Source organism: Aythya ferina (genome assembly GCF_964211825.1).
Source record: "Aythya ferina genome assembly, chromosome: 22".
NCBI lineage: Eukaryota > Metazoa > Chordata > Aves > Anseriformes > Anatidae > Aythya > Aythya ferina.
In genome coordinates, this window is record NC_140320.1 from 1,637,990 (window position 1) to 1,660,927 (window position 22,938).

At 48.1% G+C, this 22,938-nt stretch overlaps 1 protein-coding gene across 11 annotated transcripts in view; it reads right to left on the minus strand.

Moving 5' to 3' along the window:
• Positions 1-4,536: 4,536 nt before the first annotated feature.
• Positions 4,537-22,938, minus strand: part of ARHGAP32 (Rho GTPase activating protein 32) — a 265,176-nt gene continuing 246,774 nt past the window's right edge. For all 11 annotated transcript variants that reach the window (XM_084495627.1, XM_084495629.1, XM_084495626.1 and 8 more), the window contains 6 exons: positions 22,499-22,700; positions 21,565-21,710; positions 20,326-20,400; positions 18,854-19,708; positions 17,289-18,202; positions 4,537-8,617 (listed from right to left, as the gene is read on the minus strand). In XM_084495627.1, coding sequence (XP_084351753.1) covers positions 6,356-8,617; positions 17,289-18,202; positions 18,854-19,708; positions 20,326-20,400; positions 21,565-21,710; positions 22,499-22,700 — 4,454 coding nt within the window. In that variant the 3' untranslated portion in view covers positions 4,537-6,355. The remainder of the gene's footprint in view (positions 8,618-17,288; positions 18,203-18,853; positions 19,709-20,325; positions 20,401-21,564; positions 21,711-22,498; positions 22,701-22,938) is intronic.

Consider the following 22,938-nt stretch of genomic DNA (forward strand, 5'->3'; position numbering starts at 1 on the left):
AATAAATTAATCTGAGAAGAACTGGCCTTGCAATTAGTTTTATTTATTTGCCTTGCCATCCCCTTGCTCTCTCCCTTTTCTCTGCTAGGATGCCAAGAACTGAGCTACCAACTCACCTCCAGATCATCCACCTTATTTAGACATGTGGTGTAACCTCCCATCCTTGCACTGAAGCAAAGTGCCCTTTTGTATAGTTCAGCTGTGATTTTGGAAAGATGTAGCTGTTTTGACTTATCATCAATCAATTAATGGGGATGGAAAAACTCCTTCTAAGGACCATCCGATTAACCACGGTGCAAGAGCAGAACTGCATAGCTCGCTATATGGCTTCGTGTGGGATGGGCGCAGGCTGACTGCTGCATTGCTGCAGATGTTGGAGCTGTGATGTTTGGTGGTGACACCAAAAGAAAGGCGCTCATCTGTCGGACTGTCTGGGAAAAGCTGGTACCTGAACCTTGCCTTGTACCTGTGGCCTACTCCTGGCATAGAGAGGTTGGCTTGGGTTCTCTGAGAGCTTGCAGCCCTGGAAATACGCCCCGATGTGGCTGTGCACAGGGCGGGGAGGACGCTGGGTTAAGTTTTCTGCTGTGTGCCTTTTTAAAATGCTTTTTGCTCTTGAGGGAAGGCTGCGTGGAGCACCCCTCTAGGAGTACAGATGTGTACTTCCAGGAGCTCTTTCTGAAAGGTGCTGAAAGCTTTTGTTCCCATGGGGGAGAAAGGGTGCTTAGCACCCAGCACTTTGCACAATGCTGTGCCTGGAAGAGCCCAGGCTCAGGCAGGTTTCTGGGGAGCAGAAAGTGTCCAGGGATGGCACTTGGTATCTAAAGGGAGATGGTGGCTTTCAGCAGGAACATCCAGAGAGGCATTTACAATAGTGGGGGCCGAGTTCAGCCCCCTGGTAGCAGAAGGACAGTCCTGACTAACATAAGGCCAAAACGGAAGTTAGGAGAGTTGCTGGGGGGCAGGAGCGGGGGTTAAGGCTTTCATGGAGAGAGAGGTTTGACCTACAGCTCTCGGTACCTGAATCCCAAATAGCCTGAACCAAACGCGTTGTCCCTGCTTCAACTGGAGACCTCGGCAGGTACCTGGCAGCTGGGGGGGGGGGCTGTGCTGCAGCGCTTGAGGACTGGTACCAGTCCTGGTGAAGTACGCACCTCGCTGGAGAGCGCACATCCTGAACATCCTGAACTCGGCCTCCCTTAGCTCACTTGTGGCAAGGAAGCGGGATGGGTCAGCCTCTGCTGGGGAGCTAACACTGGAGCGGGATGGCCCACAGCTTGGCTCACCTAAGGGCCCCTTTCTGTGCATCTTTTTTTTCCCCCATAAAAGAAAACATTACAAAAAGCATTCCCCCACCAAGAAACAAGCCCCTCTACCTGGTAATTACTCACAAGGAGGTGACGGTAACCTGAATCACAGTGCATTTTTTTTCTTTTTTTCTGACTGCCAGATTTATTTCTGTAACATGTAACAACTCTGCTGAACAAAACGCTTAAAACAACAACATTGCACAATAAAATAGGACCATAAGGTACTGTTACTGAAACAGCCCTGGACAAGGCTACAAGAGTAAAAGAAGCAAACAGCTAAAGACTGGTTAGCTACTAGCAGCACATTTTCTTTAAGATTTAAAAAACCCCGAAATAGCTATGAAACTTTTGTTCAAAAAACAAACAAACAAAACAACAACCAACCATCTTATAAATCTAATAAAATTTCCCTTTAACTTTCACAGCTGTGTGCTAACTGCAGGACCTCCAGATTTTTAATAAAAACATCAGAGATTTGAAATGGGTAGAAAAGTTCTTCAACCACATGGAACAGGAATGGCCTTGGTATTTCTCAGTGAGCATTTAAAAAGTCCTAAACCTCAAGTATTTTGTGCAAGCCCTGCCTAATATGAAATGGATGTGCTTTGTAAGGTGGGGTTGTAGTTAGGCCTGGGAAGTCTAGGAGGCTGCACACCAGTGGGTGCCTGGCTTCTTTCACAATATGGAAAGCTTTTAAATACCTAGGACAATGTTATTAGTGTATTATAGAGTGCACTGGCCTTCTGTCCCTACTGCTAACTGAATACTGGTGTGCTCTACGCTTGCAATACGGGAGGCAAAACTATTTCACAGCGCACAGCCAACACGTAACTACTCTGCATGTGCCACGACTTCACAGGGATTCCCTTGAAAACGCAGAACTGAAAGGTTACAGAAAGCTGTGTCCTGCAGGGCCTTCAGTTTGGGGTCACTAGGAGCACTCCCTGATCTAAGAGCTGCAGGGTCTTGTGGAGGAATGGTTAAGTGAAATAGGACATGTTGATGTTGGGCAGTTAGGAGGCAATGGGCTAGTAAAGTACCGTACTCAACTCACATGAGTCTGGGCATGTACGCAGCTGGCTGAGAGCCAATCAGGCTCAAGGACACGATGCCCTTGGGCGACTGGGAAGGCCCCTAAGGCGGGACGGTGGCTAAAAGAAGGAGGAACTACCTGAAAAGAGCGGGAAATGTTAGCCAATGCTGAGCTTAGTTTTTGCAATATGTATGAGTTGATTATGTTCGAACTCGATAAAAGGCGACTGAGCTATCCCTTAAAGTTCACTGATCACTCATACTGAGCCCCTGTGTCTTCCCGCCGTTGGCAACAAATGGCGCCCGAACAGGGACCGATCTGAACGGGAACAGGGACTCCGCTGGAGTTGAACCTGCGAGCCACGGTTGGACGGAATACGGGAACCGGTCCTGCAACGCAGCTCAGGAGGTGAAAAGGATTAAAAATTGCTGAATCCCCGCACCCGAGGCCTGAAAGGTGAAAGGGACGAAAACTTGGAATCCCCGCACCCGCAGCTCGGAAAGGGAGTCCTCGCACCCGGGATGAGCCTATAGAGGGTCCCGCCGGAAAGCGCCGCCGAGGTCTTTGCAAAGGCTGCAACGGTACCGACGTATATAAAGGTATGGAGAGACAAGCGGCGTATGATTTGCTCAAATGCTTTTTAGAAAAGCGGAGCATTTTAGATATAGATTGTAAAAAAGATTTGCCAGGGTTATTAGCATATGGAGTAGCGCAGGGTTGTTTTATCAATCCTGATACAGTTTTTGAACAAACAGAGTGGCGTAAATTTGGGGACAAATTGTTTGATGAAGTTATTAATGAAAATAAGGCTGCTAAAAAGTTATTGAAGCCTTGGAGAACAGTCACTAACGCTTTAGCTACACATCAGGCTGAGCAGAGAGTCGCTGCTGCCGCTACAGAGCGACTGGGATTGCCGGGAAGTGCTGGAGCTGGGGATTGCCCACTGCCGCCTTCAGTGAGAACGATAACGCTGCCTCAGGGGGCTACGGGGCAATGGGAGCCTCCCCCCCCCCAGTCACCGCCACGAGCAGCGCTGCACTCCGAGCTCCGCGGAATCAAACGGCAGCCGACCCTCACCGTGTGGCGAGTCGGCACAGAGAGAGGGACGGACATCAGGACCCTGCAGCCTGTCTGACATAACCATGGAAGCAGCGGCGGCTGTGCTGCTTCTCTCTGGCATTCTTTGTATAAGAGGTTTACCTTGCAATGCAAAAGGGATACTAACTGGAGTGTTAATAATTGTATGTGTTATTCTTAAATGTCTAGGTATTTTGTGTTGAAAGTATTTGTGTAAGGGTAAGGTTTTAAAACAAAGTGTTACAATTAACTTCACGGGGAACACAATGAGACAATACTTGTTTGTTTGCTTATCATTCTAAATTATATTCTTGTGGTATGATTGAGGTTGTGGTATGATTGAGAGTGAGATGTGTCAGAGGCCTCTGGGTGTGCAAGTGTGGTGTGTACTGTGTTAGTGAGAGCACGTTTATTGCCATAGTGCAGGCTGAAATCGTAGGAAATTAGTGCTGGTCGAGCAAAATCATGTTTCACAAGTATGGGGTCATTGTGTGAAGTAGCCTCTTGGAGAAACTTAAGGGAATGTACCGTTTAAACCTTTTTGATCATAATGAGTCAATTCACAAATTCATTGCTTTCTTGAAGGAGTGCATGAGAAGGAGTCAATATGGTATCAATCCTTTCAGTCAATGGTTCACTGATTTGTTTGAAACAATGCATAGATGGTTACTGAGATTAGTCAAAGAGGGATTAAGGATTCTGTTCACTGTGGTGTCAATCATTGCATGTAGTATTGTGATGGATGTGGTTAAGGGGTTACTTGCAAAAATATTATAAAATGTTATAGAGATTTTGAAGTGGTGCCGGAAGCAGGTACCCAGTGGATCACTGCAAAGCAGACTGGGGCAGCTTTAGAATCTGCACACGCCGAAGACGACCAGGAAGAGGTTCCTGATAATTATTCTGACAATGACGTGGGCTGTGACACCTCGACGACTATCAAGAACAGCCTTCGATCACCATCGAGTGATTAGGTTTAAGTGTGTTACTATTAAGTTGTGTTACTTACTATTAATTGTGTTACCATTAAGTGCTTACAGTAATTGTAGTGTTATTAGGGTTAAGTTGTATGGTTGTGTTATGTTATGTATTTGACATCTGATGTAAAACCAGCCCTTGAAGAAAAGTCACCAAAAAAGGATAACAGCGACCATGGCTGAATTAACGAAGCAAGGGACTTTGATTATGTTGATTATGTTGTCAATGATAATGATGGTTGGACATGGTAATGCCATCGTAGGGAAGATTGACCCTCAGATGAATATATGGGTCACCTGGGCTGTTAAACAGTCAAATGTTACCATACAAGTTCTTTCTGAAATGTCACAAGATATGGAGAGTCTAAGACATGCTGTACTACAAAATAGAGCCGCAATTGATTTCTTGTTGTTGGCTCAGGGACATGGGTGTGAAGATGTGGGAGGAAGTGTTGCTTTAACCTTTCCGACCGTGGTCAGTCAATTCACGACCAGTTGAAATGGTTAAGGGATCATACGCAAAAAATTGTAGTACAAATGGGCTAGTGAAGTACCGTACTTAACTCACACGAGTCTGGCACGTACGCAGCTGGCTGAGAGCCAATCAGGCTCAAGGACACGATGCCCTTGGGTGACTGGGAAGGCCCCTAAGGCGGGACGGTGGCTAAAAGAAGGAGGAACTAACTGAAAAGAGCGGGAAATGTTAGCCAAACATGAGCTTAGTTTTGGAATATGTATGAGTTGATTATGTTCGAACTAGATAAAAGGCGACTGAGCTATCCCTTAAAGTTGAAGTTCACTGATCACTCATACTGAGCGTCTGTGTCTTCCAGCCATCGACAACAGGGTCTGGCCCTGGGCAAATAGCTGGGCATGCAGGTAACTCAGCACTTACACAGTCATTCCCAGCTAGAAACTTGTGCTCCAATTTACAAGCTGGACACAACGCTACTAGAAGTGGTTTTCTTAGTATGTTTTTTCTTTTTTTTTTTTTTTTTTTGGAATGAGAGGATACTGTCTGGCCAGCCTCAACATGGTATTAAATCATCTGGACTGTAGATAGCCTAGCAGTATAGGGGGAATTGGCATGAAATGGGTGTGCTGCTCCCTTTTTGCATGTGTTTTTGTGTTTTTTGTATTGTTTTTTTCTTTTGCTGTGAGAAATGTAGACCTGTGCCCTACTTGGCTTCTATAGCTCGCCTCCACTTATACTAGAGAAACTTTGACTTCTTGTAGCCAGAAGCAACTTGTGAAGCAAGCAATTTAAGAAGTGTGCTGTATCGTGAGCTTGCTTCAGAGCCTCTTCCACAGGCTGAAGTCAAAACAGGCTCCCACCCACTTCCAAGCAGTTAAAGCAGTGAAGATCCACTACACCTAAGCACTAATTTTCAAGGGAGAGGCACACCTTGGCATTTATGAAGAAGAAAATACTTCGGAAGCCGCCCCCCACCCCCTCGTGCTGCATAACCTCAGTGGGAGTAGAAGAGTGGCTCCTCCGAGGCGTGTCACGGAGACCCTTTCTTGGAAGCTAAAAGTGGGAAGGGCGACACACGGGGCTCACAAGAACAGCAGCATGCACAGTCCATCATGCACAGGACTACGGAGGCATGGTGAGGAAGCGGTGGTAACTGCCAACATCAAATCCAGCGAAGGAAAAACTTCTTTTCCCTTCCTCCTGCAGCATCTCTTTCAGCTCTGCCTGTCCTCTCTGGCAACATCTGGGCGCCAACAGCCTGCCTAACCATTCCAGTTATCTCAAACAACATGAAAAAGCTGTATCTCTACTACATAAAAACAGTGAGTGGTGGGCTGGTGGGAGAGGAGGGGGGGTTGAAGGAGTTTTGCTTTGCTCATTGGGGCAACATTTATTTATTTTTTTTCTATCACTGAAAAAATAAAACAGTCCACTGTCCAGCAGAGGCTGCTTACACTCTATTCCTTCTTCGCCTCATATCAGCTCACTCGACATGGACTTCTGTTTCGGGCCTCTGCAAACACAGCTCCGTCGGGAGGAAGGCCCCCTGGCCAAGGGCGGTGGCGTATGTCCTGCTGTGCATGTGGGTAAAAGTGGGGGGCATGAACCCCCCTCCTCCAACGTAGCTCCCTCTTTGGTGCTGAGGCATGGTATGGTAATCCTCCAAATTGTCGTAGTGGGACATCACAGTCATAGTGCTTTGGCGTTTTCCGAGGGTTTGGTACGGGTAGAGGAAGGCAGAATCCTTCTCCATGGATTCAGGGTGCTGCATCCTGAGGCTGTGGCTCCGTTCAGGCTTGGGTGGTGGTGCAATGGGTGAGGCAGCGTGCTCCTCTTCCTTATAGTTGTCTCTGGTCTGTTTCTCCATGGACATGGTCGGTTTGGCTCGAGGTCTTTCTAAATCTTGTCTGTCATCCGCTAACTTCACTTCCTTGTGGTTCAGTCTCAGGGTATCGTGGTTCATCGTCATGTACTTCCCGCCAGAGTGCTGGTAACCGACGGGCTCGGAAGGCTCTGGGCCGCCTTTAGGCCTGTAGTCACAATAAGGGGGTCCGTTTTTGGATTCGGAAGGCTGCCTATGGCTTCCCTCCTGCTGGAAGTGCGTCCCGTGTTCGTTTGTGCTGCATCCAGGCTCGTGCAGCTTCCTGCTCCGGATGCTGCTCTGCTTCTGGGGCAGGGACGGCTTCTCCGAAGGGCCGTTCCCATAGGCCCCGTGGTAGTGGGCTCTGTCCAGTTCTGGTTCAGGGTGCTGCATGTAGTAGCGTTCATCTCCCTCGGGTGTAGCTGCTTTGGCTGGGTACCTCCCCTCCTTACCTTCTGCCACGGTGAGGAGCCCAGTTTTCCCAGGATCAGATTTACTGCGCAGATGAATGACATCCAGTTCTCCCAGATCATCCGGCAGCAGCGGGGTCACGTTGTCATACTGGGACATCACCGGCCCTTTCATTTTTTGGCGTGTGCGGCTCTCTCGGCGAATTGACTGCATGCGGTACTTCTCCATGTCCTCGAGGTCCCACGACATGTACGTGTGCTTGATGTCTGGGGCAGGAGGCACGTCTCTGCTAATAAAGCTGTGCTCTTTGCCAGCCAGGTGGCCAATGAGGCCACCCTGCGGGTAGGCGGACAAACCAGGGTTGCGGTACAGACCTTTGCTTTGCAGCCGCGAGGCGCAGGAGGCAAACTCTCGGCTGGGCATGGGGTGGAAGGGCTTGGCCCGTACGGTATTGTAGGGGTCCAGGTCGTAGAAGTTCCCATCGTCAGTAGTGTAATAAGAAGATCCGGAAGAGCTGGAATAAGGACTGTAGCGGTAATGGACTCGTCCGTTCTCAAAGTAAGGCTGCAGCTGAGTTACGTGGTAGTCAGAGTGGGGTTGATATGGCTTGTACTGGTAGAGAGGCCGTGTGCAATACACGGGCTCGTCGTCTGGAGGCACCTCGGTGCGCGAAATGGGAACGGAGCGGATAGCAGCGGCAGCCGGGGTGGGGACATGCAGCGACTGAACCCGACGGATGGTGGGGTAGGGTGGGGCGTCCTCACCGTAGCTGGTGTTACGCAGACCCATTGGGCTCACAGAGGACACAAACTCCATCCGGCTGCGAGGCTTGGAGTGGACAGTTGAGGTGCTTTTTCCTTGGTTTGTGTAGGTGTTGTAGCGAGTGCTTGCAGAAGTTGGTGTCTCAGAGCGAGGAGGATAGGCTTGGTGCTGGTCAGGTTTGGTGTGGTAGGAGATGTGAGGAGGAACACTCTCAGGCCTGTACGTGTGGCTGGAGGTCAGCTTGTGGTGCAGGTAGTTGTCTGGTCCAGAGGGCTCCGGGATGCTCTCCGGCTTGGGATGCGGCACGTAGATGGACTGCAGAGAAGCGTGCTTGGGGGGCGGTGGCGGTGGCGGCGCTGGCGGCGGCAGCAGGGCTTCCTCCACAAAGGAGGCCAGCATGGAGGAAGCCAGGAAGGCATGATAGTTGGAGTTGTTGATAGCATCCGTATTGTTTGAGTGCATGGCAGCAGCAATTTTGCTCTCCAGTGTTCTCACAGGTGGGACAGGAGGTGTAAAGCTGTAGGATGAATGAGTAGGGACGGATTCGGAACGCAGGTGCAGCGGGGGAGCCCTTGTACTCTCCCGAGGCTTTTCCACATGGCTCTGGTGCCCTGCGGGCACAGAAGATGAGCAGCGTGTAGTAGAACTATTTTCTGAGGCAAAAACAGGAGCAGGATCAGGTAGCTTTTCTGGTGCAGTTGCACCCCAAACCTATAAGGAAGAGACCAGTAGAAGTTAGAGGCAAGCATCCTTCCCCCATTCTGTACTTACGCTACCACAGATGCTTGTATGGATTAGTACAGTGTCAGTTATTTTGTGCCTGACTGTGGAGGAATGGTTAAGTGAAATAGGACATGTGGATGTTGGGCAGTTAAGAGGCAATGGGCTAGTAAAGTACTGTACTCAACTCACATGAGTCTGGGCACTGTACGCAGCTGGCTGAGAGCCAATCAGGCTCAAGGACACGATGCCCTTGAGCCATGGGGAAAGTCCCTAAGGCGGGACGGTGGCTAAAAGAAGGAGGAACTACCTGAAAAGAGCGGGAAGTGTTAGCCAATCCTGAACTTAGTTTTTGCAATATGTATGAGTTGATTATGTTCGAACTAGATAAAAGGCGACTGAGCTATCCATTAAAGTTGAAGTTCACTGTACACTCATATTGAGCGTCTGTGTCTTAGAATCATAGAATCATAGAATATCCTGAGATGGAAGGGACCCTAAAGGATCATCACGTCCAACTCTTGACACCGCACAGGTCTACCCAAAAGTTCAGACCATGTGCCTAAGTGCACAGTCCAATCTCTTCTTAAATTCAGACAGGCTCGGTGCAGTGACCACTTCCCTAGGGAGCCTGTTCCAGTGTACAACCACCCTCTCTGTGAAGAACCCCCTCCTGACATCAAGCCTAAATTTCCCCTGCCTCAGCTTAACCCCGTTCCCGCGGGTCCTGTCACTGGTGTTAATGGAGAAAAGGTCTCCTGCCTCTTGACACCCCCTTACGAGGAAGTTGTAGACTGTGATGAGGTCTCCCCTCAGCCTCCTCTTCTCCAGGCTGAACAGGCCCAGTGACCTCAGCCGTTCTTCGTACGTCTTCCCCTCCAGGCCTTTCACCATCTTCGCAGCCCTCCTCTGGACACTCTCCAACAGTTTCATGTCCTTTTTATACTGTGGTGCCCAGAACTGCACACAGTACTCGAGGTGAGGCTGCACCAGCGCAGAGTAGAGCGGGACAATCACCTCCCTTGACCTACTAGCGATGCCGTGCTTGATGCACCCCAGGACACGGTTGTGCTCCTGGCTGCCAGGGCACACTGCTGGCTCATATTCAACTTGCTGTCTACCACGACCCCCAGATCCCTCTCTTCTAGGCTGCTCTCCAGCATCTCATCGCCCAGTCTGTACGTGCAGCCAGGGTTTCCCCGTACCAGGTGCAGGACCCGGCACTTGCTCTTATTGAACTTCATGCGGTTGGTGATCGCCCAGCTCTCCAACCTATCCAGATCCCTCTGCAAGGCCTTTACGCCCTCATTCGAGTCCACAACTCCTCCAAGTTTGGTGTCATCAGCAAACTTGCTCAAAATACCCTCTATTCCTACATCCAGATCATTTATAAAAATATTGAAAAGTACCAGCCCTAAAATGGAGCCTTGAGGGACCCCACTGGTGACCGCCCGCCAGCCTGACGCAGCCCCATTTACCATAACCCTTTGGGCCCTGCCCGTTAGCCAATTGCTCACCCATCGTATGATGTTTTTATTTAGCTGTATGGTGGACATTTTGTCCAGTAGGATCCTATGGGAAACCGTGTCAAAAGCCTTGCTGAAGTCCAAAAAAATCACATCAGCTGGTTTCCCTTGGTCCACCATACGGGTAATCTTATCATAAAAGGAAATCAGGTTAGTTAGGCAGGACCTACCCTTCACAAACCCATGCTGGCTGGGACCAATGACTGCTTTGTCCCTCAGGTGCGCCTCAGTAAGTTCGAGAACCATCTTCTCCATGATTTTACCAGGCACTGACGTGAGACTGACAGGCCTGTAATTGCTAGGGTCTTCTTTCTGACCCTTCTTGAAAATCGGCACAACATTTGCCAGCTTCCAGTCTACCGGGACCTCTCCAAATTCCCAGGATCGTTGAAAAATAATTGAGAGAGGTTCCGCGATGACGTCCGCCAGCTCTTTCAGCACCCGGGGATGAATCCCATCCGGACCCATGGACTTGTAGGGATCCAGGTGGAGTAGCAAATCCCGCACACGTTCAGGGTCGGTCGGGAGTTTGTCGTCCCCACCGTCCCGGTCCTCCAGCTCAGGGCACCCTGGGTCCCGAAGCCCATCATCGGCATTGAAGACAGAGGCAAAGAAGGCGTTAAGCGTCTCTGCTTTGCCTATGTCATTGTCTGTGAGGAGACCTTCCCTGTCAAGGAGCGGCCCTATGTATTCTTTAGTTCTCCTTTTTCCATTCACATATCTAAAAAAACCCTTTTTATTTTCTCTCACAGACACAGCCAGCTTCAACTCTAGGTGTGCTTTGGCCACACGAATTTTCTCCCTACAAACACGAACAGCATCCCTGTATTCTTTCCATGACACCTGGCCCTCCTTCCAGTAGCGAAACACCCTCTGTTTCCGCCTAATCTCCATTAGAACGTTCCTGGTCAGCCACGCCGGCCTCCTGCCCCGCCTACCTGACTTGCGATATTTAGGAATTGCCTGATCTTGTGCTTCTAGGAGGCATCGCTTAAAGAATGACCAGCACTGGTGGACATCGAGGCCTTCAAGAGCAGTTTCCCAGGGGAGCTTGCTGACTAGTTCCCTGAGCAGCCTGAAGTCCGCTTTCCCCATATCTAGGGGTGAGGTTTTGGTCTTCCTTCCGTCGACAACAAATTGGCACCCAAACAGGGACCGGTCTGAACGAGATTTGGACGATGCTGGCAGTGATCCTGGGCCACGGTTGGGCGGAATAAGGGAAAGCCGGTCCTGCAATGCAACCCAGGAGGTGGAAGGGACAAGAATCCCCGCACCCGTGTCGGAAAGGTGAAAGGGACGTGGAGTCCCCGCACCCGGGAGAGGATCCCGCCGGTCACGCGTCGCCGAGGTCGGAAAGGTGAAAGGGACAGGAGTCCCCGCACCCGCAGCTCGGAAGGTGGAAGGGAGTCCCCGCACCCGGGATGAGCCTATAAAGGGTCCCGCCAGAAAAGCACTGCCGAGGTCTTTGCAAAGGCTGCAACTGTATATATAAAGGTATGAGAGACAAGCAGCGTATTATTTGCTCAGATGCTTTTTATAAAAGCGGAGCATTTTAAATATAGATTGTAGAAAAAGATTTGCCAGGGTTGTTAGCATATGGGGTAGCTAAGGGTTGTTTTACAAATCCTGATACAGTTTTTTTGAACAAACAGAGTGGCGTAAATTTGGAGATAAATTGTTTGATGATGTTATTAGTGATATTGGGTCTGCTGAAGAAAATTTAATGAAGCCATGGAGAGCAGTGCCTAATGCATTGGCCATGCATGGAGCTGAACAAAGAGTTGCAGCTGCTGCAACAGAGCGGTTAGGACCATCAGGGTTAATAATGTTAATCCACAGCAAATAAATATGGAAGGAACAGATTGCCCGTTGCCACCTTCCGTTAGAACTTTTACTATTACACAGGGGGTCTCGGGAAATTCGGAGGTGCCTGTGACAATGTCCTCTGTAGCAGAGGAGGAGCTTTCACTATAGTATGAAAGAACAGGCACAGGTATTAAGAGAGACTGCGCAGCAAACGCAGAATCAAGCACTCGCTGCCCTTGCTCCTTTGCAAACGCCCAGAGGCCGTCCTACTGGCCGAGGGTCTTCACCGCGACCGCATTGTTTTCGCTGTGGGATCACGGGACATATGAGACAAGGGTGCAAAACGAAATCAGTGTGGTGTCAGAACTGCCAATCCAATACGCATAACACAGCGACCTGTCGACATGGTGCATCGGGAAACGGCCGGAGCAGCGGGAAGGACCGCCCCGCGCCCTTTACCTCCGACCAGCCACCAGAGAGAGCCTCGGCTTGGACTTGGCAACAGCAGTAGCTGTAACGCTATTGCACTCCAAACCCACCAGGGTAAAGACAGGAGTTATGGGACCAGTTACTATTAATGGTGATCCTGTGGGAGCTTTATTGATCGGAAGATCGTCTGCTACCTTGAATGGATTACAAATATTGGTTGGACTTCTAAAGACTATTTTGGGGAAATACAGATTATGGTTTCTGCAATGTTTCCTCCAATGCATGTACCACCGATGGTCAATAAGGACCAAGGACTCGGAGCATTTGGCTCCACAGGAAAAGTAGCGTTATTAACGCTTGGCATGCAGCAGAGACCATGACAGAAAATCACAGTATGTTTAAAGGATGAGAAACTGCAAATTGAGGCATTGTTGGACACTGTCGTGGTTCCGCTCGAGTGGGCAGTCGAGCTCCACCACAGCCGCTCTCTCACTCCCCCTCCTCAAAGAGGAATGGGGAGAAAATATGTGAAAAGGGCTCAAGGATTGAGATAAGGATGAGAAAATCACGCAATAATTATTGTAACGTGCAAAACAGACTCGGCAGAAGGAGATAGTAAGATTTATTGCCTATTACTAGCAAGCGAGAGAAATGAGAAACAAAGGAAAAAAAAAAAAAACAAAAGCACCTTCCCCCCCATCCACCCTTTTCCACCTCCTCCCCCCGAGTGGCGCAGGGGAACGGGGGAATGGGGGTTATGGTCAGTCTACAGCACTTCTTCTCTGCCTCTCCTTCTCGGTCACTCTCGTCCCCTGTGCTGTGGGGTCCCACCCACGGGATGCAGTCCTTGATGAACTGATCCGGCGTGGGCTTCCCACAGGCAGCAGCTCTTCCAGAACTGCTCCAGATATGGGTCTGTACCACGGGGTCCATCCCTCAGGAGAAAACTGCTCCAACCTGGCTCCCCTACGGGCAGCAGCTCCTGCCAGATCACCTGCTCCTGCGTGGGCTCCTCTCCGCGGGCTACACGTCTGGCCTGAAATCTGCTCTGGCAGGGGTCTTCCACAGGCGGCAGCCTCCGTCGGTGCAGGGCCACCTGCTCCACCGTGGTCTCCTCCACGGTCTGCAGCGTGGAACCCTGCTCCACCGTGGTACTCCATGGGCTGCAGGGGGACATCCTGCTTCACCATGGTCCTCACCACAGGCCGCAGGGGACTTCTGCTCCGGCGCCTCTCCCCCTCCTTCTAAACTGACCTTGGCACCTGCAGGCTGTTTCTCACTCACTCCCGTGACTCTCCCGGCTGCTGTGTGGCGCAGCGTTTTTTTTCCGTCTTAAATATGCTCTCACAGAGGCGCAAAACAACATCTCTTATTGGCTCAGATCTGGAAAACAATGGGGCCCTTCCCAAACATGGGGCAGCTTCTAGATCTTTCTCACAGAAACCACCCCTATGGCCCCCTGCTACCAAAACCTTGCCACGTAAACCCACTACAGACACTGGCGCAGATGTGACAATAATCAGTGCGCAAACTTGGCCACCGCATTGGCATACATTCGAATCCAGTGCCACTGTAGCAGCAGTAAGAGGTATGACTATTGCTCATCGATCACCAGTACTGCAATGGACAATAGGTGACAAAGTTGTAAAATGCAGTGTATCTGTCTCACCGTTGCCAGATGGAGTACAAGCACTGACAGGGAGAGACATTCTTGCTCAGATGGGAATGGTTCTTACGTCAGATCACCATTTATAGGTATGGCCATTGATTGGACTTTCCCAATCCCACTAAAATGGAAAACTGATGAACCTGTGTGGGTTGAGCAGTGGCCGCTAAAACGGGAAAGTCCTAGTACAAGAGCAGTGTCAACAAGGGCACCTAAGACTGTCAAAATGTGTGCCATGGGAGCACTGCAACCTGGTCTACCTAATCCTGCTATGATCCATAAAAATGACAGAGGTTTGCCTTTACTCTCCCGGCAATAAATCGTGAAGGTCCGGATCAAAGATTTGAATGGACTGTATTCCATAACACATGTCTTGGTTTCAGTTAGAACAGAATTAATTTTCTTCCTAGTAGCTGGTGGAATGCTGTGTTTTGGCTTAGGATGAGAAGAGTGCTGATAACACCCCGATGTTTTAATTGTTGCAGAGCAGTGCTTATACCAAGCCAAGGACATCTCAGCCTTTTGCTCTGTCCTGCCAACAGGCAGGCTGGGGGTGCAGTAAGAGCTGGGAGGGGACAGACCCAGGACAGGTGACCCGAACTAGCCAAAGGGGTATTCCATACCATCTGACGGCATGCTAAACAATATATAGGGGTGGCTAGCCGGGGGGAGGGGGCCGGACTGCTCGGGGTTAGGCTGGGCATCGGTCAGCGGGTGGTGAGCAATTGCATTGTGCATCACTTGTTTGTACATATTATTAGTAGTAGTACTATTATCATCATTGTATTATTATTATTATTATTTTCCTGTCTTATTAAACTGTCTTTATCTCAACTCACGGGCTTCACTTTCCATTTCTCTCCCCCGTCCCAGAGAGGGAGGGGGGAGGGTGAGCGAACGGCTGCGTGGTGTTTAGCTGCCAGCCGGGTTAAACCACGACAACACAGCAAAAAATAAAAACGGGGGAGAAGGGAGGAGAAACTGTGGTATTAGAATGGATAGCTCCTCCATTACAACCTCGACAAACAATTCAAGAAAAAATTGCAACATTAGCAGAATTAGTAAAGAAGGGGAGGAATCGAATATTGCAGGTGGATGGGGTTCCTCCAAATATGATCTGGTTACCCATGAAGCCAGGCGATTTGGAATGGTATATACAAAACTCTGAAGAGTTACAAGCTGCACTACTCTGGGCTACACCGCAGCCTGGGGAAAAAGTTTGGGATGTACGACGTCATCTTGCCAGTTGTTTTGCAGTAATGGGAGTACCACAAACTATAAAGACTGATAATGGTCCAGCCTATGTTAGTGGGCCACTTAAGCGATTTATGGAACTGTGGGACATTAAGCATATAACTGGTATTCCACATTCACCAACTGGTCAAGCTATAGTAGAAAGGGCTAATGGAACAGTTAAGCAGTACTTGGAAAAGTTTAAAGACATTACAGATATTAGAGAGAGAGTGAATAAAACTTTATTTGTTCTTAATAATTTGTGTATATTTGAAGATCATGAGGAACCATCCGCTGCAGGTCATTACATTAAGTCTGAAAATGAAAATAAATGCATTATGAGAGTACTGTACTGAGATATGAAAACGGGACAATGGTTGGGGCCTGCTGACGTGATTTATATGGGGCGAGGTTATGTGTGTATCTCTTCCCCTACAGGTCCAACCTGGGTACCTAGTCGATGTGTTAAACCAGCCATTGAAGAAAAGTCATCAAGTACGAATAACAGCAACCATGGCTGATCTAACGGTGCAAGGGATTCTGGTTGCGTTATCTTTGACAATGACGGTTGGACGTAATAGTGCCATCCTAAGCAAAATCGATCCTAAAACCAATATGTGGATCACTTGGGCAATTCACGACCAGTTGAAATGGTTAAGGGATCATACGCAAAAAATTGTAGTACAAGATAGTTGGTTTGAAAGTTGGCTTAAATCTGTTTTTGGGAACATGGGTGGATGGGTTTTGTTAGTTCTTTCTACTTACATTGGTTATAGTTGCTGCACATATAATCTTTAACTGCCTAACTAAGCAAAATAAAAACGGGGGAATTGTGGAGGAATGGTTAAGTGAAATAGGACACATGGATGTTGGGCAGTTAAGAGGCAATGGGCTAGTAAAGTACTGTACTCAACTCACATGAGTCTGGGCACATACGCAGCTGGCTGAGAGCCAATCAGGCTCAAGGACACGATGCCCTTGAGCCATGGGGAAAGTCCCTAAGGCGGGACGGTGGCTAAAAGAAGGAGGAACTACCTGAAAAGAGCGGGAAATGTTAGCCAATCCTGAACTTAGTTTTTGCAATATGTATGAGTTGATTATGTTCGAACTAGATAAAAGGTGACTGAGCTATCCATTAAAGTTGAAGTTCACTGTACACTCATATTGAGCGTCTGTGTCTTCCTTCTGTCGACAACACCTGACTTTCGTTTGCTGTGGAGAGCCAGCATTGCTCACTGTCAAAGGAAAAGATGTGTATGTTCCCTTTCACAGCAAGGGCAGCATGCTGCCTCTGGGGGATGGCAGGTGGCTTCCAGGACCTGCCACAAATGGCAGCCGAGGAGCCTGTAAGTGCTCTTATTGCAAAAGTCATACTGCTGAAGGGGGAGGAAGTAGCTGTCTCTACTTTATGGCCTTTATACAGTGGCCAAAGCATTTTCTTAGGTGGTCTACTTGTTAATGTACTTATGTTAACAGAAATACACCTGTGTGTAGGACTTAGCAGCTCAAGTAGAGTCATACAGCTGAAATCCCTTCCATATTACAGTGGAGTGGCTAAGACAGCCAGCAAGCTGCAGGTGTTCGTATTTCATGGGCAGCAGATAGCTTGGATTTCTGAATGCACACTTCTATGACTAACCCCCTCACCAGGAATCTGACCTGCTTTATTAAAGGCTGCCGGAAGAGGACATTGTCAGTTACTTGCATCTGAGCACTTCTGAGCCACCATTCCCTGGATCAGTCACCCCACAAAATACTCTTTTTTTCCTTAAACTTATGAGTAGATACACTGCTATGTTCCCATGTATTCACTTAAGAAATACTGCGCTGCATTCCTGTAAGGCTGTGCCTCTGTCCTACACATTCAATTCCCAGTAAGTAACCCGTGAGGAACCCCCTGCCTCTTGCCACTCAGATTTGGACCAATTCTCCCTGAGCTCAGTCCCCTACAAACACAGAGCAGCTGTGCACACACACGGCGCTTGCAGATACGTGCACGTACCTGGCTGGAACCAGTGGTTGCTTTTGCAGAGGCGGCTGGCACTTGTCCCATTGCTGATTGGTGATCTTGTCTCTGCGACATAGCGGGCTGGATGGCTGCGAGCATGCGCTGAGTCGCTGTAACAATGCTGTCTGTCTGAGTTGAGGCTGGGCCAGTGGCATGTTGGCTCGCTGGTCCGTGGCTAGGCTCGGTTGCAGTTGTCTGGATGGTTGTCAGATACGGCACTGAAGCCAGGGTGCTTTTCTCCCCGGCTGTCACAACAGGAGGTGTCTGAAGTTTGTCGTCGGCTGTGCAGGCGGGCGCGAGGTGCTTGTCCCCGGGCATGCATGCACGGAGTTGGGGCTTATCTATTGGCATGTCAGGTGTGGGAGGCTCCAGGTCAGGCAGTGCACCCAGGGTGTGGTGCTCCTTGTCCCCAGCGTGGGACGGGAAGTGATCTTTGTCTCCAGATTTACGAGGATGGAAGCTGGACTGCTCTTGTTCTTCATCTCTGCTAGCGGGCATGTCCCCAGGCATGCCACTGCGGACAGGCGGGGGGTCTCGGGCTCCAGGTGCGCCAGACAGGTGGTTCTGCTCCCCGGCTGTGCTGCTACCTTGAAAATCCTTCTCTACTGGAGCACCAGGCTGGAAGTGAAGGCGGTTCTCAGGCAGACTGGTATACAGGTGGAGCTTGTCTGGAGCACCAGCAGAGACATGGAGCTTTTCTAGAGCTGTACCAGCTTCGGTCTCTCCATAATTTGTGCTTTCAGAATGAGTATCTCCTGGCTTTTTCTGAGACTGAGCAGACGCTTGCTGGGCGGACTCAGCTAACACTAGGGCTAGCATGCGCGCTGCATTTTTTGGAGGAGGAGGAGGGATAAGAGACACGGAACTGACAGGAACAGGATCCTGGGGGGAGTCGAGGGCAACGGCTCCTAATGGGGGGAAAATTGAGAGAGAGAGTGATTTTATGTTACCCAATAAGGAGAGTGACCTAACCTTAATGACTACTATAAAAAAATAGATGCTTTCCACACTTTCACAGTGGCAATTCCTTCTGGTGCGAAATACTGTATCTTCAGTCTTACATGCAAACGCTGCTCAATAGCACAGCAGTTCATCACAAAAAGGAAAAAAAACACAAGAAATTGTCTAAAGGCTCCTCTTGCATTTCTAGAGAGGTAGGAAGTAGGTAGCAGAGAATGAGACACCCTTACACAATTTTGATCATAAGGTTTTGGGCAAGAAGGTCCCTTCTTCAAGTGTTGGCAGATTTTTAATTTAAAAAAGAAGTTTAGATGGTCTATCGGCTGAAATGATTTAGAAGTACATGCTATAGATTTTCATGTATGGCATGATGGGAAAAAAAAGTGGTATACAAAGTCTTATGAAAAAATATCCGAGATTTGTGTGATGTAGGGAGAAGACAGAGGTTAAGACCTTACTGATTTGCACAGCCCTGCAAGAACACTTGTGATCAGAACTGATGGGCAATCCCCTTTCCTAAAAGGCACGCAGAGAAGGACTTTTTTGAGAGCAGGTCCCCTTTGGAACTTAAAGAAAGAATGGAGGAAAATGCACTGTACCTGGCTGTGTGTTTCCAGTGGGTACACTCTTATCCTGACTGCTTGACATTGGTCTCTCCCCTTCTTCTGGGGACTCTGGTTTGCCAGCAGCCGCTGGCTGGGCATGCTGAAGCTCTTGTTGGGCTCCTTCCCCTGCTCCTGTTTCATTGCTCTCCAGGGGCAAGGACATCTCGGTTGGGGACTTGTTTGTCATTTCAGTGAGGTCGATCTCTTTGCTCCAGTTGGAAGCAGAAGAGTTTCTGGTCGTGATGGTCACTCCTCCAGTTGGTTCTGACATGCGGCTGGGCAGTGCAGAGGAGACAGGTTCTGATGTAGTCGGTGGTGGAGATTTGATGGGCTTTTGCTCCGTCTTGGGTGAGAAGACATGGGGTTTGCAGGCCTTCTCTTCAGTTGGGCTTTGATCCATAGTAAAGATGGGATTCATCTTCTCTTGGAAAGGAGAGACTGGCTCAGAGCTTGTGGCGCTGCCTGGTGTGTGGGACTGGCTGCCTGATTCTACATCCTTCTTCAATAGGCTCGGCTTCTCCTTATTTATGTCGACTGACTCAATCAGGGAGGTACTGGTCTCCAGGCGCTCAGACTCTGCCTGGGGTGGGCTGCACTGAAAAGACATCGGGTCGAAATCCAGGCTGGCAACTCCAATATCTGGTGGGCTCAGGTCAACGTCTTCAGAAGAGCGAGGAGAAATAAGGGCAGGAACACGGATGATCCCCTTATCCCCATCGCTGTTTTGATGTGGAAGGTTGTCATAAGAATTGCAGCGATTCATGTTTCCTAAGAGCTCGCCATTGAAAGAAGCAGACAATGCATCACTACTGGATCTAGGTCTTCTGGGTCGAAGTAGTTTAGTTTCACCTAGGAATGAGTAGATACACAGGAATTAGTGTAAAAAAAAAAAAATACTGTCCAGGAGACAATGGCTTGGTGTTGTTTTTAAAGTTGTTTTAAAGCAATGTGCAAGATGCTCGTGTGGCAAACCCTAAACAGAAAAATAATGTAGTTAGTGGTAATTGTTAATTAAATGTGCTCAAACTCTTTTAAAGCAGTTGTCAGGTCCGATTTGGTATGAAACTACGCTGTTTGCAAAAGCAAAACTAGGTTAAGTGTGCTGTAGGCCTCCCTCAGAAAGCATTTTCCTTCCTGATGGTGTCTTTTCCACCTTAGAATAGAAAGGAGATGGTGAGGAATGAAAGGTAAGTAATGCCAGCTATACAAAAGCAAGAGCTTTGCTTTTTTACCTTCGAAGGAAAACAAAGATTTGAAGAGCATTTCTCAGATGATAATACTGCCCAACACAGAGCGATAAGCTGCTCCATTAATTAGTAAGTCCAGCTTTTGCTGGAGAGGGGGAGGGAGGGGAGGAGGAGGATCTGCCCTATTGAATATCTGCAGTCAGTAATATCCTATTGCCTTTTTTTTTTTTTTTTTTTTAATCCACACACATTGAAAGTGAAGGTACAGTTTTGTCTTACCATCAACAGCATGCAGAGAGGTAAGTGATTCTTCGCTTTTAGCTGAGCGAAGAGTTCCGCTGTCTCCTCGTCCACCTATGAAAATGCAACCAAGACAGGGAAAAGTTGAATTACAAACATGGCTTACATTTGGTTACGTAGTGTTGGCAGGAAGAAGCTGAATGGGCTTCTAGCATCAGTACCGCTGTTTTTAAAGTAACAGTTGTGCTTTTATTTTTTTTCTGTTTTCTTTTTATTCCGAAGTCCTTAAAGAAAGCCTTTACCCTGGTTGAGTGTTAATACGTTTTACTGTCTAAGATAGAAGTAGTCCTGTTTTGTGTGGGAGATTGGCCTGGATGACCTACAGAGGTTCCTTTCAGCCAATGATTGCATACTACTGGGCAAGAAGCGATTACAAAGACTGGGTTGATTTTTGACACTCATTTTACAGACTAGTGAAGAGTAACCTATGCAAATTAACCTACTGCAGGTGACAGGTTGGAAAACTGCTGCCTCCCACGCATGTCATGCCACTACAGACTGTCTGGATGTACCTGTGGTAGCTGGTTGGTTCCTGACAGCAAATCCCTTAGAATGGGGAAGAAAGTAACATTTACACAGCTGGTTTTACAAGCACTAAACAAGTACAACTAAAATGCTCCAGGAAGACAGTCATATAATGTGTTTATTATCCTTAAGACTGAAAATAGTACCAGAGAAAAGATGGGACAGAAGTCCTCACTGGTCCATATTTAGGAATTTGTGGTATGTTTCACTGCAAAAATATATAGTTGCTATTTTTAAAGAGACAGAAAATTATATATATAAGGGTTGAGAAGTCAGAGACTACACAGAGGAGGGTACGAAAAGTTGTTGGATGTCTTCTTTCGCTTTCTGGGAGAATACATCTGTGGTAACGTGCCTTTAAGCCTAGTTTAAATGTATCATCCGAGAATAGCAAATGGAGACAGAAATGTATTCTTATTTCATGATATGAGTGTCAGAAGGAAATATTCTGAGACTTTTTATAGTGGTGCCCATATAATGTCCTTCAAAAGCTATTCTGATAAACACATTTAAGGGGTGTGCTCTAGCGTGTCAAATTCATGAGCTAATGTGAGATCCCTTTAGGAAAGACAGCAGTTAACTCAGGATGTTATGCACGGCTTGAACACTAGAAGGAGATAAAAGCACACTGTAAACATGAATTCTGCATTGCCGAAAAATCTTGTTTTCTGAAGAATGGATTTACAACCTTACCTGCACGGGCTGTGGCTTTCATTTCTGAGGGCTCACTGGGATTGCGCTGTAGTTTGCGTTTGGACACGGAGGACGATTTTCCCAAGTTGAAGAAAGAACGCCAACTGCCAACTGGCGATTTCTTCATCTTATTGGGTGGTCTTTTTCTGAAGTGAGAACAGAGCAAATCGTGTATGTCAGGGTGATGGGGAATTGCATTTGGCTCTTGCTAACAGTTGTTTGTTATTAACAATACCTTGTTTCTGCTGAAAGACAGCTTAGAAACGTGGTCTCTTTTAAATGGTTGAGGATGTTTTCATTTTTATAGCTCAGCCCTAAAGTTTGGGTGCTGGGTAAATTCCACCAAACTATGCAAAGCAGATGCAATGCAGGTGAGCAAAGGCTCCATACTTGTACAACATGGCATCTAAGGAATGTTTTTTATTTAGCTGGTTGGTATAGCTGTTCTCTGAGGAACTGTGTAGTCACAAAAGGTATTAAAGAGCCTCTCTTATGCTGTAAAATCATGCTTGCCTCCTCCCACTGCCATGTTTAATTTCTAGCACCATCAAGTCTGTCCAACAGCTCCACTTTGAGGACAACCAAAGTTTGTTTCAGGCATGTGGTCCTGAAATATGGAAAACCCCGGTGTTTATAGGTATTCACCCTGTTCACATTTCTGTGTCTGTGGCGAGTACGGGCATGGATATGCATCAGTATGGCTCTTACATTTAGTGATAGCCCTGTGAAAAGTAAGAAATGGCACAGAAGTTGCAGGGCTAACCTAAGCCCATCAGACATTTGTATGTTAGTTGAATCCTCACGAAGTCCAAAGCGGGTGGAAAATTGGCTACAATACTTTATGCATGATTACTATAAGTCAGTTTCAACAAGTTTTTGATGTAATCAAAATAAATCAGTTATGACACATGCTGGAAAGGAAACTCCTCTTTACCTTTCAGATGGAAAGTCTATGACCGTGTGGAATTTCCCCTGTAGAGCTGCTGGGCCTTCTCCCACTTCAACGTATCTGCTGTTTGCCACGACGGGAGAGTTGGTCTGGGTTTGTGTCCGTGCCTGTGCCTCCTTCAGTGTGAGCAGCTTTGTGGAAGGAGAGGACACCAGCAGAGACTTGGGCCGTGATAAAGAACTGTGCCCTGAAAGGGAAAACCAGGGACAAGAGGGGGAATCAGAAAACAGCAGTACAGACATCAAAGTTCTGGGGGAACTGTTGTGTTTTTCTAAGATCTTGTTGTTCTAGCCCCTGAAAGATGTGGTCAAAATAACCATTTTGTCAGAGGTATGTTTATGAGAAAGGAAATACTTTTAATTGAGAGCAGCTTACTGTATTTAAGCAAACAAAAAACAAAACAAGAATGGGGACGGGCAGGGAAG